Source organism: Procambarus clarkii, chromosome 49 (assembly GCF_040958095.1).
Source record: "Procambarus clarkii isolate CNS0578487 chromosome 49, FALCON_Pclarkii_2.0, whole genome shotgun sequence".
In the NCBI taxonomy this organism is placed as follows: domain Eukaryota; kingdom Metazoa; phylum Arthropoda; class Malacostraca; order Decapoda; family Cambaridae; genus Procambarus; species Procambarus clarkii.
The window spans coordinates 7,785,489-7,805,468 of record NC_091198.1 but is presented as its reverse complement, the minus strand read 5'-3'; the positions used below and the strand labels follow the sequence as shown (position 1 = coordinate 7,805,468).

Genomic DNA, 19,980 nt, shown 5'->3' with positions numbered 1-19,980 from the left:
TTATGAAATGATAAAGCAACCCTTTTCTCTATGTATGAGGTCAATTTTTTTTTATTGGAGTTAAAATTAATGTAGATATATGACCGAACCTAACCAACCCTACCTAACCTAACCTAACCAATATTTATAGGTAAGGTTAGGTTAGGTAGCCAAAAAAAGCTAGGTTAGGTTAGGTTAGGTAGGTTAGGTAGACGAAAAAACATTAATTCATGAAAACTTGGCTTATTAGGCAAATCGGGTCTTGAATAGTAGGCTGAGAAGTGCGTTCTGGCTATTAGGTACGACATATATATATATATATATATATATGTCGTACCTAATAGCCAGAACGCACTTCTCAGCCAACTATGTATGGCCCAATTTACCTAATAAGCCAAGTTTTCATGAATTAATGTTTTTTCGACTACCTAACCTACCTAACCTAACCTAACCTAACTTTTTCTGCTACCTAACCTAACCTAACCGATAGAGATAGGTTAGGTTAGGTTAGGTAGGGATGGTTAGGTTCGGTCATATATCTACGTTAATTTTAACTCCAATAAAAAAAAATTGACCTCATACATAATGAAATGGGTAGCTTTATCACTTCATAAGGAAAAAATTAGAAAAAATATATTAATTCAGGAAAACTTGGCTTATTAGGCAAATCGGGCCTTGCATAGTAGGCTGAGAAGTGCGTTCTGGCTATTAGGTACGACATATATATATATATATATATATATATATATATATATATATATATATATATATATATATATATATATATATATATATATATATATATATATATGTATATATATATATATATATATATATGTATATATATATATATATATATATGTATATATATATATATGTATATATATATATATATATATATATATGTATATATATATATATATATATGTATATATATATATATATATATATGTATATATATGTCGTACCTAATAGCCAGAACGCACTTCTCAGCCTACTATTCAAGGCCCGATTTGCCTAATAAGCCAAGTTTTCATGAATTAATGTTTTTTCGTCTACCTAACCTACCTAACCTAACCTAACCTAGCTTTTTTTGGCTACCTAACCTAACCTTACCTATAAATATAGGTTAGGTTAGGTTAGGTAGGGTTGGTTAGGTTCGGTCATATATCTACGTTAATTTTAACTCCAATAAAACGAATTGACCTCATACATAGAGAAAAGGGTTGCTTTATCATTTCATAAGAAAAAAATTATAGTAAATATAATAATTCAGGAAAACTTGGCTTATTAGGCAAATCGGGCCTTGAATAGTAGGCTGAGAAGTGAGTTCTGGCTACTAGGTACGACATATATATATATATGTATATATATATATATATGTATATATATATATATATGTATATATATATATATATATGTATATATATATATATATATGTATATATATATATATATATATATATATATATATATATGTATATATATATATATATATGTATATATATATATATATATATGTATATATATATATATATGTATATATATATATATATATATATATATATATATATATATATATATATATATATACAGAGCACCACTTGGTTTCCGAACTTTAGTTATCCGAAACTTCCAGTTTCCCGATTGGGGTTGGGGAGTCATGCTACCCGAACAAAGTTCGGGTAGGAAGGGGTCCGCCAAGCGTCACGCCGGTTTGTTGTGGTGGGTGGGAGATGGTCCAGTTTGCCCGCTGTGACTTCACAGATTCACGGCCTATTATTCCTATTATTTTGAATTGCCATAAGGCTGGAATGTTCATTCTGTGCTTTTGTTTTACATATCTGCACAATCAAGAAACATCTGTGCACCATGTTGGCTCCAAATGCACGCATTGCATCAGTGATGGCTGACCAGTGGGTGGATGGACGATGGAGTTTAGGTGGGAGGCAGTATGAATGAGGGGGGGGGAGAATCAGTGAGAGAGGGGGAGAGAGAGATGCTAGGAGGGAGGGGGAGGTAGGGAGAGATGTTAGGAGGTAGGGAGAGATGCTAAGAGGGAGGGGGAGGTAGGGAGAGATGCTAGGAGGTAGGCAGGAAGGGATGGCAGTAGTGAGAATTAGGGAGGGAAAGGCAGGCTGGCAGGCACAGGCAGGCAGGCACAGGCAGGCAGGCACAGGCAGGCAGGCACAGGCAGGCAGGCACAGGCAGGCAGGCACAGGCAGGCAGGCACAGGCAGGCAGGCAGGCGCAGCAGGGAGTGAGTGGTAGTCACGCGGTTGAACCGCGTGACCTTGAGAGATGGGATGTAGGGGGGCGGGTGGTTTGTTGGTGGTGGGGGCGAGACCGGCTCATTCCCGAAGATAAGCCTAACACACACTACCCGTTAGCATGATGGCAGGGAGGGAGGCAGGCTGGCTGGAAAGGAAGCAGGCTGGCAGGCTGGGAAGGAGGCAGGCAGGCAGGCAGGCTGGGAAGGAGGCAGGCAGGCAGGCAGGCTGGGAAGGAGGCAGGCAGGCAGGCAGGCTTGCAAGCTGGGAAGGAGGCAGGCAGGCTTGCAGGCTGGGAAGGAGGCAGGCAGGCAGGCAGGCTTGCAGGCTGGGAAGGAGGCAGGCAGACAGGCAGGCTTGCAGGCTGGGAAGGAGGCAGGCAGGCAGGCAGGCTTGCAGGCTGGGAAGGAGGCAGGCAGGCAGGCAGGCTTGCAGGCTGGGAAGGAGGGAGGCAGGCAGGCAGGCTGGGAAGGAGGCAGGCAGGCAGGCAGGCTTGCAGGCTGGGAAGGAGGCAGGCAGGCAGGCAGGCTGGGAAGGAGGCAGGCAGGCAGGCAGGCTTACAGGCTGGGAAGGAGGCAGGCAGGCAGGCAGGCTTGCAGGCTGGGAAGGAGGCAGGCAGACAGGCAGGCTTGCAGGCTGGGAAGGAGGCAGGCAGGCAGGCAGGCTGGGAAGGAGGCAGGCAGGCAGGCAGGCAGGCAGGCTGGGAAGGAGGCAGGCAGGCAGGCAGGCTTGCAGGCTGGGAAGGAGGCAGGCAGGCAGGCAGGCTTGCAGGCTGGGAAGGAGGCAGGCAGGCAGGCAGGCTGGGAAGGAGGCAGGCAGGCTTGCAGGCTGGGAAGGAGGCAGGCAGGCAGGCAGGCTTGCAGGCTGGGAAGGAGGCAGGCAGGCTTGCAGGCTGGGAAGGAGGCAGGCAGGCTTGCAGGCTGGGAAGGAGGCAGGCAGGCTTGCAGGCTGGGAAGGAGGCAGGCAGGCTTGCAGGCTGGGAAGGAGGCAGGCAGGCTTGCAGGCTGGGAAGGAGGCAGGCAGGCAGGCAAGCTTGCAGGCTGGGAAGGAGGCAGGCAGGCTTGCAGGCTGGGAAGGAGGCAGGCAGGCAGGCAGGCAGGCTTGCAGGCTGGGAAGGAGGCAGGCAGGCAGGCAGGCTTGCAGGCTGGGAAGGAGGCAGGCAGGCAGGCAGACTTGCAGGCTGGGAAGGAGGCAGGCAGGCAGGCAGGCTTGCAGGCTGGGAAGGAGGCAGGCAGGCAGGCAGGCTTGCAGGCTGGGAAGGAGGCAGGCAGGCAGGCAGGCTTGCAGGCTGGGAAGGAGGCAGGCAGGCAGGCAGGCTTGCAGGCTGGGAAGGAGGCAGGCAGGCAGGCAGGCAGGCAGGCTTGCAGGCTGGGAAGGAGGCAGGCAGGCAGGAAGCGATATATGGGTGTTGAAGTGAACCATGAACCACGTGACCTTTGAGTGTGCGTGTGTGTGTGTATGGGTTTGGGGTGGGGGGAGAGGGGGAGGTGTATCGGTGGTGGGGGAGGGACCGGCTGACTCCGTAAGCCTAACCACACTCCACAGACCTGTAACCCAGATTTGTTTCTTAAATGTACAGTACATCATCGTATATTTTAGGCAGGATGTGCCTGCAGGCTGGCAGGAAACATCCAGAGGATGTTTGCCAGACGTCTTAATAATCAGTTAGGAACAATTAAGGACTTTTATAAAGCGGATCAGGACTTCACTTATTGGTGAGTACAAACAAAACACAGTCGCATTTACGCTATGAACCTGTCGATTTTTTCCCCTAGAGTTTTTTCGTAAATTTTTTCGGAAAAATTTCTTTTTACATTTCTAGTTTATTTTTTCCCCTCTATTTCTCGTATACGAACTTACATGTTAACCGACGGGTCTCGTCCCCAAGGGGTTCGGAAACCAAGTGGTGCTCTGTATATATATATATATATATATATATATATATATGTATATGTATATATATATATATGTATATGTATATATATATATGTATATATATGTATATATATATATATATATATATATATATATATATATATATATATATATATATGTATATATATATATGTCGTACCTAGTAGCCAGAACGCAGTTCTCAGCCTACTATGCAAGGCCCGATTTGCCTAATAAGCCAAGTTTTCCTGAATTAATATATTTTCTCTAATTTTTTTCTTATGAAATGATAAAGCTACCCATTTCATTATGTATGAGGTCAATTTTTTTTTATTGGATTTAGAATTAACGTAGATATATGACCAAACCTAACCAACCCTACCTAACCTAACCTAACCTATCTTTATAGGTTAGGTTAGGTTAGGTAGCCGAAAAAGTTTAGTTAGGTTAGGTTAGGTAGGTTAGGTAGTCGAAAAAACATTAATTCATGAAAACTTGGCTTATTAGGCAAATCGGGCCTTGCATAGTAGGCGGATAAGTGCGTTCTGGCTATTAGGTACGACATATATATATATATATATATATATATATATATATATATGTATATATATATATATATATATATATATATATATATATATATATATATATATATATATATATATATATATATACATATATATATATATATATATATATATATATATGTATATATATATATATATATATATATATATATATATATATATATATATATATATATATATATATGTATATATATATATATATATATATATATATATGTATATATATATATATATATATATATATATATATATATATATATATATATATATATATATATATATACATATATATATATATATATATATATATATATATATATACATATATATATATATATATATATATATATATTAGTATATTTTGGTAGCAGTCTTTCCTGTAGACATATATTATTAAATATGACCGAAAAAGTAAGATTAATAATTCTAACACGAATTTTCTCAATCTTTCGTACATTACGCTTCACTGTTGGAGGTAAATCAAAAATCACTTCTCCAAAATTCATTTTTATTTCTAGTCTGACGCGACACGGGCGCGTTTCGTAAAACTTATTACATTTTCAAAGACTTCACAAATACACAACTGATTAGAACTTGCGTTTCCCTGATTTTATATCTACATTTGAGTGAGGTGGGAAGGGTGATGTGGCATTACATTTGAGTGAGGTGGGAAGGATGATGTGGCATTAACACAAGACAGAACACTAGAGGATATTAACCCTTGCACTGCTCACCTATTTTCGGCAAAAACGTCTTGGTGCAATTGTCAAGGACATAATTTTGTTATTTTTACAAATGTTCAGGTAAATTTAATGTCAAAATGTTTATAAAGTCAACTATTTCCATTTCAAAACACAAATAGTAATGAAAACATTAAAAAACATTAAAATATAGCCAAATTAAAAAACAAAAAGCACAACTCTCTGAGCGCCTAAAGGCGCTTTGCGCAGTGCAGTGGTTAATAGGGTATTAAAAGTATCAACACAAGACAGAACAGAAACAATGGGTATTGAATAGAAGTGTTTGTAGAGAGCCTATTGGTCCATATTTCTTGATGCTTCTATATTGGAGCGGAGTCTTGAGGTGGGTAGAATATAGTTGTGCAATAATTGGCTGTTGATTGCTGGTGTTGACTTCTTGATGTGTAGTGCCTCGCAAACGTCAAGCCGCCTGCTATCGCTGTATCTATCGATGATTTCTGTGTTGTTTACTAGGATTTCTCTGGCGATGGTTTGGTTATGGGAAGAGATTATACGTTCCTTAATGGAGCCCTGTTGTTTATGCATCGTTAAACGCCTAGAAAGAGATGTTGTTGTCTTGCCTATATACTGGGTTTTTTGGAGCTTACAGTCCCCAAGTGGGCATTTGAAGGCATAGACGACGTTAGTCTCTTTTAAAGCGTTCTGTTTCGAGTCTGGAGAGTTTCTCATGAGTAGGCTGGCCGTTTTTCTGGTTTTATAGTAAATCGTCAGTTGTATCCTCTGATTTTTGTCTGTAGGGATAACGTTTCTATTAACAATATCTTTCAGGACCCTTTCCTCTGTTTTATGAGCTGTGGAAAAGAAGTTCCTGTAAAATAGTCTAATAGGGGGTATAGGTGTTGTGTTAGTTGTAACTAACACAACACCTATACCCCCTATTAGACTATTTTACAGGAACTTCTTTTCCACAGCTCATAAAACAGAGGAAAGGGTCCTGAAAGATATTGTTAATAGAAACGTTATCCCTACAGACAAAAATCAGAGGATACAACTGACGATTTACTATAAAACCAGAAAAACGGCCAGCCTACTCATGAGAAACTCTCCAGACTCGAAACAGAACGCTTTAAAAGAGACTAACGTCGTCTATGCCTTCAAATGCCCACTTGGGGACTGTAAGCTCCAAAAAACCCAGTATATAGGCAAGACAACAACATCTCTTTCTAGGCGTTTAACGATGCATAAACAACAGGGCTCCATTAAGGAACGTATAATCTCTTCCCATAACCAAACCATCGCCAGAGAAATCCTAGTAAACAACACAGAAATCATCGATAGATACAGCGATAGCAGGCGGCTTGACGTTTGCGAGGCACTACACATCAAGAAGTCAACACCAGCAATCAACAGCCAATTATTGCACAACTATATTCTACCCACCTCAAGACTCCGCTCCAATATAGAAGCATCAAGAAATATGGACCAATAGGCTCTCTACAAACACTTCTATTCAATACCCATTGTTTCTGTTCTGTCTTGTGTTGATACTTTTAATACCCTATTAATATCCTCTAGTGTTCTGTCTTGTGTTAATGCCACATCATCCTTCCCACCTCACTCAAATGTAATGCCACATCACCCTTCCCACCTCACTCAAATGTAGATATAAAATCAGGGAAACGCAAGTTCTAATCAGTTGTGTATTTGTGAAGTCTTTGAAAATGTAATAAGTTTTACGAAACGCGCCCGTGTCGCGTCAGACTAGAAATAAAAATGAATTTTGGAGAAGTGATTTTTGATTTACCTCCAACAGTGAAGCGTAATGTACGAAAGATTGAGAAAATTCGTGTTAGAATTATTAATCTTACTTTTTCGGTCATATTTAATAATATATATATATATATATATATATATATATATATATATATATATATATATATATATATATATATATATAAAATAATTCTCAAACAGTGCTTTGCTGATGACCACTGTTCAGACGCCAACTCTGCAAATGCTTTACCCACGTTCTACAAATACAATAGAACCTAAACATCTGACCTAACTTTTGCCTAACTATATACAGAACATTATTACACTGTCATGAATAAATTATTATTATAGAGGAAACCTATTTTTACCACACTATGTTAAAATTGATGGATGTGGCTTGGTGGATGACCACTGTATTAACAAGCCTGGCCTTAGGAAAGGTTGGTCAGTTAGCTGACCATTGGACTTGGCTTTGGGATGTGGCTCTGGGCCACCTGGCGGTGCTTATCAATACAAACAGATTTGAGCTATTTTCGAAGAAACATATTGTTTAGACTGCATCATTTGTGGAGTTGTTTGGCTGTTTTGATGCTTCCTTTTTCTATACACATTGAAGTTGTTCGTAAAGCTTCATTGACTTTCTGAATGCTTTCCTAGTGAGGGTGATAAGTCCCCAGCTCTTTACACCTCTGTGAGTTGGGGGTCTGGTTCTGGCTTTGATGTACAGTAGGCTACACATGACTCCTGTGACTAATTTGACCTAGTAGTGGGAAGCCATTTCAACAAAATAGTTTTAGAGCCATTGGAAGTTGTACCAGAAAGATGCATTTCTTTACATTCAATGCTTTTTTTTTTCTACTCATCTCAGAATTTTGAAGAAATTACTGTAGCCTTGTACTTCATTTCAGCTGCATAAGTGTGAACATTTCTACTGTAGTAATACAAGCTTAAAGTGCAATTGGTAACTTAGGTCACTATTTCTCAGGATATCCCAGGAAAGCAGTAGTGTTAAGCCAAGATATGTTGTATGTTGTGAGGAGCCATCAGAGAAACATCAGCTGGCAGGATCTGTACCTCAACGACCCAGGATAGGTAAGGATATATAGTAAACAGTTGGTTTAGGAGTGCCTGGAGATGATATGGTACCTTATATCTGAGCTAGCCCAATCAGTTATTGCCCTGAACTATCAGCCAGGCTCTAACCTTTGTCACTACATTGTAAATATATTTTCAAACCTTGTCATGTGATTGGGGTGAGCAGCTAGAGAAGCATATTCTCAATCATTAATTAGAACAGAAACAAACCTCTTAATTCCTCTTCCCCCCCCCCCCTTCCTTTTGCAAGCAATATTTAGGATCACCAAGACAGCCAGTTATCAATTTGCAAATTACTGTACCACTACTAAGTTAACCATTACTTAACCACTACCAGGTAGGAACACAAGATACCCAGCACACCCAGGGAGCCAGCAAATTCACTTTTAGCTTAGCTGTCTACCTGTACAAGATGTCCAGCTGTAGCTGGACAAGCTACCAAGTTGTCTAGCTTGGCACAGACATATTGTAAAGTTTTTGTAATTTTTTGAAAGTGCAGGCTGTCTGTTGCTTTAGTTTGCTTACATTGCATGTTTTCCTGTTATATGAGTGTCTGAATATTTCATTACTTTGCAGTCAGCTTAGTTTCAAGGTTATCTTCCCCTGGAACTAATTGCATGAATAAAGAGGGCTCCAGAATTGCCATCTCTATGGCCATTATTGTATGTTGACATGGACTGACTGCAGGCCACTGCTCTGGCAGCAACTTTTGAGACTTGGTCTTGGGTCCAGGCTTTTGAACAGCCCCTTTTTCACACTGACACACACATGCAAGCACACAAGCAGTACAAAGAAGTAAGAAACAACTACACAGCAGTGAGAAGACAGGCAGAAACATTTTTGAGAAAGGGATAGCAGAGAAATGTAAAGCAGAACCAGGCTGTTTATATAAATTCATCAAAAGCAAATTGCATGTAAAGGATAAAATTCAGAGATTGAAAATGTGAAAAGATTCATGAAAAATGAAAAGGAAATGTGTGAAACACTAAACAAATAGTTCAAAATCTGTTTGTGATAAATTAAATTTTCAAAGAACCAGACACAACCCAGCCCCGGGCTCGGCTTGGGAAGTAGAACTCCCGGAACTCCATCCAGGTACAATTCAGGTACAATAAGACTTCTAGAGAACAACATGGAGCACATAGAGGTGTCTTGAGATGAAGTGGAGAAAATGCTCAAGGAGCAAAGTAGGAACAATGCAGTTGGCACAGATGGAATTCATCTCGAGTTCTGAGAGAATGCACATCTGAGCTCAGCTTTCCACTTCAATTGATTTTTCAGTTATTTCTGTGTACAGGAGTCTTGGCAAATATATGGAAAAAGCCTAACATAGTCCCACTACAAAAGTGGCAGTAAGGAAGACCTTATTAACTCTATATTACCTATAGACCAGAGTCATTAACAAGTGTAGTAGTCAAAATATTGCAAAAAATAATTAAAAACAAATGGGCAGAACACCTGGATAGAAATGTTATAGCAGACAGTATGGTTATTGATCAGGAAGGATCTATGTAACAAATCTACAAAGGCTGTCGAGCCTGGTTCCAGGCCGGGTTCAGAGGGTAGAAGAACTCCCAAAACCCTCTCCTGGTATACTCCAGATTTTTGCTGTACCCAGTGTTTTCTTGGCCCATCTTGGATTTCTGCATGCCATGCTTACCCAGGCTTTTGATTTGGCTTGGTCCCTTTTCCTTATGTTTGCCTCCTCCATTTTGTCTCTCCTTTTTCTTTTCACAGAGAGGTTCCTTCCTTGTTACTCGGAGGTAATTTTCATGGATTTGCACCTCACTTGTAGTTGGTTAGGGGCAAGTCCTATGTTTTCTTTCTGCACTGTTGTTAGCTTCAGGGGAGCCATTATTTGACTTTTCCAGAAAACCAGCTTTGAATGTAATAAATGCCTCTTTCTGATAGAGCCTTCATTGTCTTTCAGCTCCGGACCGAGGCAAAGATATCATGGAAGCCAGGAGCTCCCGGTGGTTGGTTGGTAGTCAGTTGTAACTAGAGAGGTTCGAGCTAGTTTCTGAGTGAATCTTTTGCAGAGTTGTTTGGCTATTTCAGTTCTTTGTTTTCTTTTAACCATGTACTGTAGTTGTCTGTATTGCTTTGCTTACTTTCTGGATATTCTCTTGGTGAGGGTGATTGTGACAATCCCCTGCTCCTTGTGCCTCTGTGCAAGGTTCATCCTCTTGTCCCCATGAGGCCATACAGGACTCCTATGGGTGACATGACTAATTAGGGAGGGGGAAGCAATCTCGGTGAGATAGCCTCAAGGAGCCACAGAGGTCGTCCCAGTGAGAGGCATTTCATTACATTCAATAATGGTGCCTTTTTAGCTCAGAAGGATACTTAGCAATTTTAGAGTTGCTTAACACTTTCGCGCTCTCGGCGCTCAAAAAAAATCAATACCCCAGATGCTTTCGGCACTTCGCGCGCCTACGCGGTAAGACCGAAAAAGTGTACACTCTTTTGACTGTTGTCCTGACAATAATTGAAGGCACACGTATTTAAATTTGGTATCACTGTGTTCGCAATGAAATTGTCTATAAGAGCATACCTATAAAATGCCGCCCAAGCATAAGGAGTATCAACACCAAATAAAAAACTATGCAGATCACTCGCCGAGAGCGCCAAACAACAACAAAATGTTTCCACTCTCTTAATGGTTGCGAAGCCTACAGTTGTCCTACATCGCTAATTTTGGTATCATTGGAATCGCAATAAAATTCTCTACACGGACATATGCATATGAATGTTTAATATAGGTAATTGCCCACCCGCAAAAGTGTGTGAAGTGGAGAGTAGTTAGCCGCGAGTGCACTGGCGAAAACACAGGGGGGGAAATCATGCTTGGAATGTTTATACATTTATACGTTTCCTGACCCTACTTTTCTATGTACGTATTTCTTTTTTATACCAATGTGTTCGCAATAAAATTTTCTATAAGATGAAATGTATAACATTTGTACAAAGCATGTGTAAGAGAAGCGCCAAATATAGAACCACGTCGCTCAGTATGCGTTCGCGGCAGAAACGAACGCATTGTTTTCGTTCGTTTGATGTTTGTCATGTTTATACTTGTTGAAACATTTTATAATTTGTATGACAGTGATCGCAGTAAAATTCCCTACACAGACATATACATAACACATACAAATATTTCCCACGTGTTGGATATATCAACGGCTAAAGGGAACCCACTGCCACACGGCCGCCACACCCAGAGCCACACCCGCCACACCCCCAAACATACTTTGTGTTTTTTTTTTTTACTCATAGAAGTTTATGTGATATAATATTCATTCTGATACCAAAAAATTCGCAAATAAATTCTCTACAAAACGTATATAATATAACTTCTTATAGATGATAAAAAATTCCAAATAGGTGTACTTACCCTGTCTATGTTGATTGAAGATCAACAGTTGAGCATTTTTTCTTCACTCCACCATCTTCAGGCTTCTGATCCTGAAGTTGCTCATCTGATGTTTCTTAGGTGGAGTGAAGCTGTTGCCGGTGGTTATTTTTTTCTCCACCCAAAATATCTTTCTTCGGTGGTACCTTGTGTAGCAAGGCGCAGCGCACAGTGCCACATCACAAGTTTTACATCCATATATCACGTCCCTCCTTTTGCCAGACTTGAAACAAACACGGCATCTTCTTTTTTTAGCCAAGTGCACGAATTCATGCGTCAACTTGTAGTTGAGACGTTGTTCTGAATCTATAATTCTTGTATTTCTTGGATGCACTGGAGGAATATTGTCTTCTACAGGAACCACCAAACTTGTAGTAGAATCTTCTATGAAATCAGAAACATCAAGTGGTTCTATGTCCTCAATGTCCATTTCAGAATTTGTGGTTGATGAGTGGGCTTGAGGTGTTGAGGTGAACAGAGGACGCCTCGCACCAGATGGGCCGGGTGTTGAAACTGCCGCGTCAGCAGGAGGAGCTGCGCTGGCATCTATGTCGGGAACATGTGATATGCTTGTTGTTGTTGGCCATTCCTCGCTGTTCCACCCCAATAAGGCTGAGTCATAAGGCTAAGGCCAATCTGAGAGTATCCCCATCCATTTCGGTTAAAAAATGGAATTTATAGAAATATTTTTTCGATGGACGAGAAAAGTAGGCTGTTATGCGGAATCGTAAGAAAAAACGGTGACGAGTTATCTCTAATCTAAAGCGCGAAAGTGTTAAGATCACTGTTTACCAATGCTGAGTGATTTTAAATATTTCTAGGCATTATAGCAGGGAAGTTTATCTCCATGGTGGATTTAAGTATGCTCTCCACTGAGCTCCTTGCTCTGTAATTAGAGGACAGAACAGTTTGCTAAGCTACATGTTCTCATGGGACTCAGTTGTTCAGTGCTTGGTGAATAATCAGTGATCTAGGAAGGTCCCCTCAGTGGCTCCACAGGAGCCACTGAGGGGTCCATGCACAGAAACATAAATTTGTAATACTGTTTTGAAATTGGAAGAAGTCTTCACTAATGACAAGCATTAATTTGTCAAATGTGACTAGTGGTGGGTGTATTGGACACCTATGCTCTAGATCAGTACTTCTCAAAATTCCAGGTCACATTCCTCTCTTAGCAGATCTAGGCTTTCCTAACTCCTCCCCCACCATAATTGTTATAGTGGGGACATATCATCCAGACACACTTGTTTATGTGCAGTGAGAATCAACCTACTTTTGGTTTGAAACATACTATGCAGTTCCTCACACTATGATAAAACTTTCACCTCATATTATCCCTGAAATATACTTTGTGCATACCTCATACTGTTGGGCCAAGTTCTCTCAAGTCAAGCCTGGCCCTGGCTTGGGGAGTAGAAGAACTCCCAGAACCCCATCCAGATACAATACAGGTTCATACAAATACAATACAGGTTCATATGAAATACTTAACAGTAATACTGATATATTCAATTGTCTTGGGCAAAACTACTTAACTATAACTTCCTCCATTGGAGGTTCAAGTGGACCTCTCTAAGAAACAGTGCTCTATATAGCTTGAGAATCATATTTTTCCTTCATAAAAATATCTTCAGCTAATTATTACCCTTATCTACAGGTTCACAAAGATGGAGAAGTGAGGGGATGGTGTGTGAGAGGATTAAAAAGGGTTCTGCTTCTACAGATCACATACCTGTATTTCAAAAGGTAATAAATTACTGTACAGGTATTTACATATACAAGAGTTTACATTCCTGTAAAGCCACTAGCACACGTAGCGTTTCGGGCAGGTCCTTAATCCTAATTTTCCCCGGAATACATTTGTCGAATCGTTTAACAACCAGGTACCCATTCACTGCTGGGTGAACAGAGGCTATAGTTAAGGATTGGCACCTGGTCAATCCTCCCCGGCCAGGATACGAACCCAAACCAAAGCGCTCGCGAAACCCCGGGCGAGTTTCTTACCACTGCGCCGCGGAGACTTTAAATACCATTTGTAGTTTATTTTTTAACACAGATGGGGCCATTATTCACTTACAATGCTAACCAGCATATATACATTTTCTTCTGTCCTCCATGGACAGGGTTTGAGATCTTTTAGACAACATATAGTATAGTGAGTTATTGAGCACTCAACCACGGAAAGTAATTGGAATTTTGTTTTCAGTGCTATCAAGCATACATAGATTCTCATCTGTTTTACATAGACAGGGTTAGAGATCTGTTCTCCTACTTATAATGCAGTGGGTTATTGCGTACTTAACCATATGTGATTGAAGTACTTTTACAATCCTAAACAGCATACATTCTCATTTGTCGTATATAGACAAAGTTCGAGATTTATTCTACATATCGGGTAGTGGATTATTTAAAATCAAGCGTTGAATATATATAATGAAATGCCTTTTGCTATTGGGCCTTTGATAGATCTCCATCCCTGCTTTGTTCCCTCTTCCACATGAGGTGCAGAAGGTTTGATTTGGGCAGTTCATAAGTGAGGGGGCAGGCTGGATGGAGCCTTGAGTGTCATATGCTATCACCTAGTGACAATCGGGTGCAGGACAGCTAGTTGCTTGTTGAGCTAATGCTTTCTGGTGGCTTTTTCCTTGGTTTTATGCCGATCTCTATTCCTGAATTTCCCTATGCCTTATAGAGGCAGATTCTGGTTTTGACTTCTGTTAGGCAAGGATGGGTCTGAGAGGCCTGGTACATCTCCAGACATCTGAGGGCCCACCAGAGAAGGACATTTCATTCAATGCTTGATTTTATATAAAAAATGATAGAAAAGACAGGCTGTCATAGAGACAAAGTCAGACATGTCATAGTCACACAGACATTGTGACAGATACATAGATGCATATTGCATATGGGGGAAGCCTCACGGTTGAGTGGACAGCACTCGGGAGTTGTAGTTCTAAGGGCCTAAGTTTGATTCCCGACCGAGGCAGAAACAAAAGGGCAGAGTTTCTTTCATCCTGACGTGCCTGTTACCTAGCAGTAAATGGGTACCCAAGAGTTAGATAGCTGCTACGGGCTGCTTCCTGGAGATGTGTGTGTGTGTTACAGAGAAATGTATGTAGTAGGCATAATAAAGGAAAAAATATTGGTTAGAAAAGCGGGGTCCAAGAGCTAATAGCTCGATTCTGCAGGAACAAATAGTAAATAAAGAAACAACGTTTCTGATGAACACAAACTTATATACATAGACAAGTCCATTTTCTTGCACAGTAGGCAACCAAGTCAAGGTCCTCCTTTCCCTATAACAAATGATACAAGCTGTTAGATGGAGAATTATCTTTGATGTATATTTGTACTATGTATCCCAGCGATGCATGCAAATATAAATTACTAAGATGGTACCCAGCATTGCCTGGGTATGTGTCTGTCTCCTATTTGTCTATTTTTTTATCCATCCATCTATCCAACTATCTTTCCATCCCTCTATCTATTCATTCAACTATTTTTCCATCCATCTATCTATTCATTCAACTATCTTTCCATCCATCTATGCACCTATTTATCTATCCATACATGTATCTGGCCATCTATCCATCCATCTGTCCATTTATCCATATGACTATCCATCTGGCACTGTCCATCAGGTACACAGCTAAATCATCGTGGGGGGTCTGAATAAGGCTCTGGCACGCTGTTCCCTTTTGAATTCTGACAATCATAACCAGCCTATATTCATCCCATACCCCAGACCATTCTCTCTGCCAATTTGGGCAAGCCTGGGGCCCCAAGTGTATGGCTTCCGACTTTGAACAGATAAACAAACAGACATTCTCTCTTACAATATAGATTTGATTGATATATTATATTATTATATATATACAGTATTCATTGTCATGCATTTCATTTCATTACAGCAAGATAAGGTGACACTTGGACACTACTCCTCAAGTAGTGTTTGTGGAGGAAAGAATATTGGATCTCAGCCTGTAAATGATATGCAACATGGGAGTAACATTAATAGAAAGAACTCAAGAATTTGCCTCATTAGACCTACATCCATCCATGGACCATTCTCAAGGTTTTTACTTAAGGTATGTTGATCAAAAAAATAAAAATTCATATCTTAACAGATGTAAAATGTGTAATAATGTATTATTATTGAGCAGTGTTTATCTTGATACCTGTTTAATAAAATTGTATTACTGCTATCTTCAGTATTTTTTACTACCAAATACTTTTAAAAGGTGAGATATGCACATTTTTGTGCAGAATTCATATTCAGTCAATTTATATACAGTATACGTATTTAGATATTTAGAACTTTATTTTAGAATCGTCGCTGGTATGGCACCTCTTGTCTCAAATACTGTATTGTTCTTATTTTACTTGTCATTTTTCTTACAGCCACTTTATTGTGTTCTTTAAAAGTAATGTCATCACACCCCCCTGTGCTCGTTACACCCCCCATGCTCATTACATCCTCTGTACCCTTTACACCTCCCTGTGCTAACTACACCCCTTGTGCTCATTAAACCACCCCTTGCTCATTACATCCTTTGTACCTCCTGTACTCATTACATCCCCATGTCATTATACCATTGTGTACTCATCTCACTACCTGAGGAGATACCTATCTTGACCATTGTCATGAAACTGAACTTGTCTAGCTGGAGTGTGGAAATTGAACTCCTAAATGCCCTTTTCAGTGTAGGTGATGACTAGTTAATTTGACTGTTTTAATCAAACCGAGATGATTAAATTAAATAATTCTAAATACTATTAATTCTTCAGCTGGAAATGGAGGGTATTGAAAAGAAGTCACGACATCAGCATTTACTCAGAGGTTCAGAAGGGAGACGGTGCTCTAATAGAGGAGAATCGGTTAAACATCAAGAGAGCGAGACACACAGGATACCAGCTGGAAACCATGAGAGTAAAAATGAAGAAAAGAAAAATTGGAATATGAACAGGAAGGTTGATGACAATAGAAATTCTAGAGATGAAAATATTTCACAATGGGACATGAAGAAAGATATTGTGAAAAATAAGAGTGAGAAGAATGAGGCAAGAGAGGAAAATGGGAACAGTAAGAGAAAAGAGAAAGAAGCATCTGGTACTCAAAGCAGGAGCAAGAGAATCAAAACTATATTGCAGGTGAATACAAAATACAACTTAATTCAAAATGAAACTGGCAGTACAGAAACTGAAGAGAATACCAATGCTATAAGGAATGGGAAACAACAGGCTCAAAGTATTAATAAGAGTAGGAAGCAACAATGCATTTTGGAAGAAAATGACAGTTCACATCATGAAATCAAGGATGAAATTAGTCGAGATGATTTTTTGAGAAACAAATTGCATGAGGGATCTTGTGCTAAGTATAATCCTGATAAAATAAACAGCTACAAAAAGAAGAAAACTAAAGTCACATACAAAATAAAGGATAATGTAAGACAAGATTTGTCACACATTGAAGCAAAGCATAACAATTATATAGATGATATAAAGAATAAACAAGTGCAGAACAAGAAACACACTGAGACACATAAATGCAATAAAAGAACTAAGGTGTTTGAGGACACTGAACAAAATGTGACTCTGTTGACGATTATGGACTCGGATTTTGATACGCCAGAAAGAGTCGATTCAAAGCCGATTAAGGAACACAAGGTAGACAAAAAGGGAAGCGAGTTTTATTCAAAAAATAGAGCAAAGAAAAGTGAAGAAAATAACAGGAATAAGAAATCTAACGTATTCCAACAGAGTGGTAAAAATAAGAAAAGAGCAGTAAATAGCATTTCAACGTCAAGTCTCATGATTGGTGCTCCACGTGTACGACAGATGCTTTCATTAAGTCCAGAACGACACAAAGGAAGAATTTGGGCACCACTGAAAATTCCACAAGAGTCATTTATATTTCATGAAAATGAAGATTATCATGATTCTCAAGGAAAATATGAACATCCTAAACACACACATGCTAAAACCTGTAATAATACTGAAAACAATACGAACAGTGAATGGGAAATCAGACGCATAGAAATGCTTTTGGGTTCTCAATTTGATAATTCAAGTGCAACAAGCACTGTTCCATATGATATTTATAGGAACACTGATCAGATTCAAAATTATGATACATGGGATCATTCTCATAACAAAAGTGCCATGCCAATGTTAACAGATTCTCCAAAAAAAAATGTACAACTTACAGCAGAGGAATTAAATAATTTTGAAAATCATGAAAATGCATTGTATAATGGTGCAAGAAGGCTTGGGGAAAGAAGGTTACAAGTTCTTTATAAAGGTACTGATAAAATTCAGTTGGACAAATCTCATAAAGTTAAAGAAATACCTGTTGAAAATAAACCTAAACTTAGCACATTTACTCGCAAAATAGAAAAAATTGAAAGTGGGTTAAGTTTTGCCCATCAAAGAAAAGATAAAACTCCATACTTGGATAGGAGTTTTGGTACTTCATGGAATTTAAGCAATTTAATTAGTACTCCTAACAGTAAATCTTCATCTAAGACTCCCACTGATCCTACATTTGAAAGATCACTTGAAGATCTTCTTGAAAGTCAAGGAGGATCAGAGTTATGCTGTGTGACTGCTGATAATTCCCTAGAACTTTTGCTAAATTTTGAAATTAATAGAGAGTCAGAAAATAATAGCAGGAGCATAGCTAGGGAAGTTACTTCACATGTCTCATCACACCAGGTGTGTACTGAGAACATTGACTGCACAGCATGAGGATGGGTGAACGGAAAATGCTATTACAAATTGTGTTAGTGAAAAAGATAATTGTTTCTTGGTAAATTTAAATTTAGTATCATGTATATCTGATTGCACATTTTTGCATACCAGTTATAAAAATAAGTTGACTTCTGATCTTTTGAGTGACAAATTGAGAAATTGTGCCGAGGGTAAGTTGGATATTTTCAAATAAGGGTATAAAAGTTCAGGATATTGATTTTACTTGTACACACACTCCATGAAATTATTTTAAAGCTGTAGTTGGCTCTAAAGATCATATTATGGGTAATAATGGCTATTTCCCACAGAAGGTAACCTGCAAAGGTCTTGTTTTCATTATTTACAGTCATGTAAATAATCGTACACCCATTGGTGAGAATTCTTTTTTTACTCGTTTTCCACAAGTTAAAAAAAAATACACTAATCACAGTGAATATCATGGCCTTAGAATATCTGAACATAATATTGAAAAATATAAGAATGACAGTATAAATGGTAGCTGTAGTGAAAATACAAAACATGCTTTAAATGCAACATTTTAATGTAAATGTGTTCTGCATATTTCTTTGAAAATACTGTAGCAAACAAATTAATTTCTGGAATGGAAGTTGTGCATTTAAAAAAAAAATAAAGTTGAGAGAGTGAGATCACGAGTAGAACTCCTGATACATATGGAGCGGAAAAAATTACCAATAGCAACAAAAGTTGTGGGAGAAAATGTCAGAATAAGAAGATAGTCAATAAAATCTCAGAACACACTTAGAAGAACACAGAGTAGGTCGAGGACTTAACTGTAAATATGACATTATTAGGAAACAGTCAAAATGTTAACAAAGAAAACATTAGGCATTTATCATCGTCTAGAGGTCAGTTTTTGTAACTTATTGTTTGTTAGGGCACTGCATTATTATTATTATACATGTTTTTCTTTTGCTTAGGAATGTAATATTTGTTGGAATATATATTATTACTACTAACAAAGAGAACATCATATTCTTTGTTATTATTACCAGGTTTTTGGTAATGCATTCCAAATTTGTTTGTTTTCATTGTATGTTTCATCATTACCCTATTAATGCTGGTTTAGTTGTAAAATAAACAAGGCCGATTACTGTACCTTGCAGTATAAACAAATACATATTTATCAGTTTATCAGTCATTTAATTATTTACTGAAGTAAGAACAATGTGAAAACCTCTTTCCATCACAGATATTGAGACTGTAAATTCCTATGTACTAATGCACTGACTTCCACCACCACTACACATTAAGTTTCCATGCTTATTTCCTACACATTCTCAGCACTGACAATTTTTTTTATCCCTCATTAATACTTTAATGGTCCTGTGAAGGTGATACTTTATAGTATTATGAATCATAATACTATAAAGTATCACCTTCACAATCTGAGTCATATTCCAAATAGGTTCTGGGTTCACAAATAGTTGATTTTCAAACATTTGGCCATTTCTAGGCACCCTTTCCCCCAGTACATTAGTTTCCTGGTGCTTAAGGCTTTGG

At 38.8% G+C, this 19,980-nt stretch overlaps 1 protein-coding gene across 15 annotated transcripts in view; it reads left to right on the top strand.

Annotated features, from left to right (window-relative positions):
• LOC123763285 (putative autophagy-related protein 11) overlaps nucleotides 1–19,611 on the top strand; it is a 28,451-nt gene extending 8,840 nt beyond the window's left edge. For 11 of the 15 annotated variants that reach the window (XM_069302960.1, XM_069302962.1, XM_069302963.1 and 8 more), the window contains 4 exons: nucleotides 8,188–8,294; nucleotides 13,367–13,455; nucleotides 15,621–15,797; nucleotides 16,498–19,611. In XM_069302960.1, the coding sequence (XP_069159061.1) occupies nucleotides 8,188–8,294; nucleotides 13,367–13,455; nucleotides 15,621–15,797; nucleotides 16,498–18,456 (2,332 nt within the window). In that variant the 3' untranslated portion in view covers nucleotides 18,457–19,611. The remainder of the gene's footprint in view (nucleotides 1–8,187; nucleotides 8,295–13,366; nucleotides 13,456–15,620; nucleotides 15,798–16,497) is intronic. The other 4 variants (XM_069302967.1, XM_069302968.1, XM_069302966.1 and 1 more) reach the window with 1 other exon arrangement.
• Nucleotides 19,612–19,980: the final 369 nt, after the last annotated feature.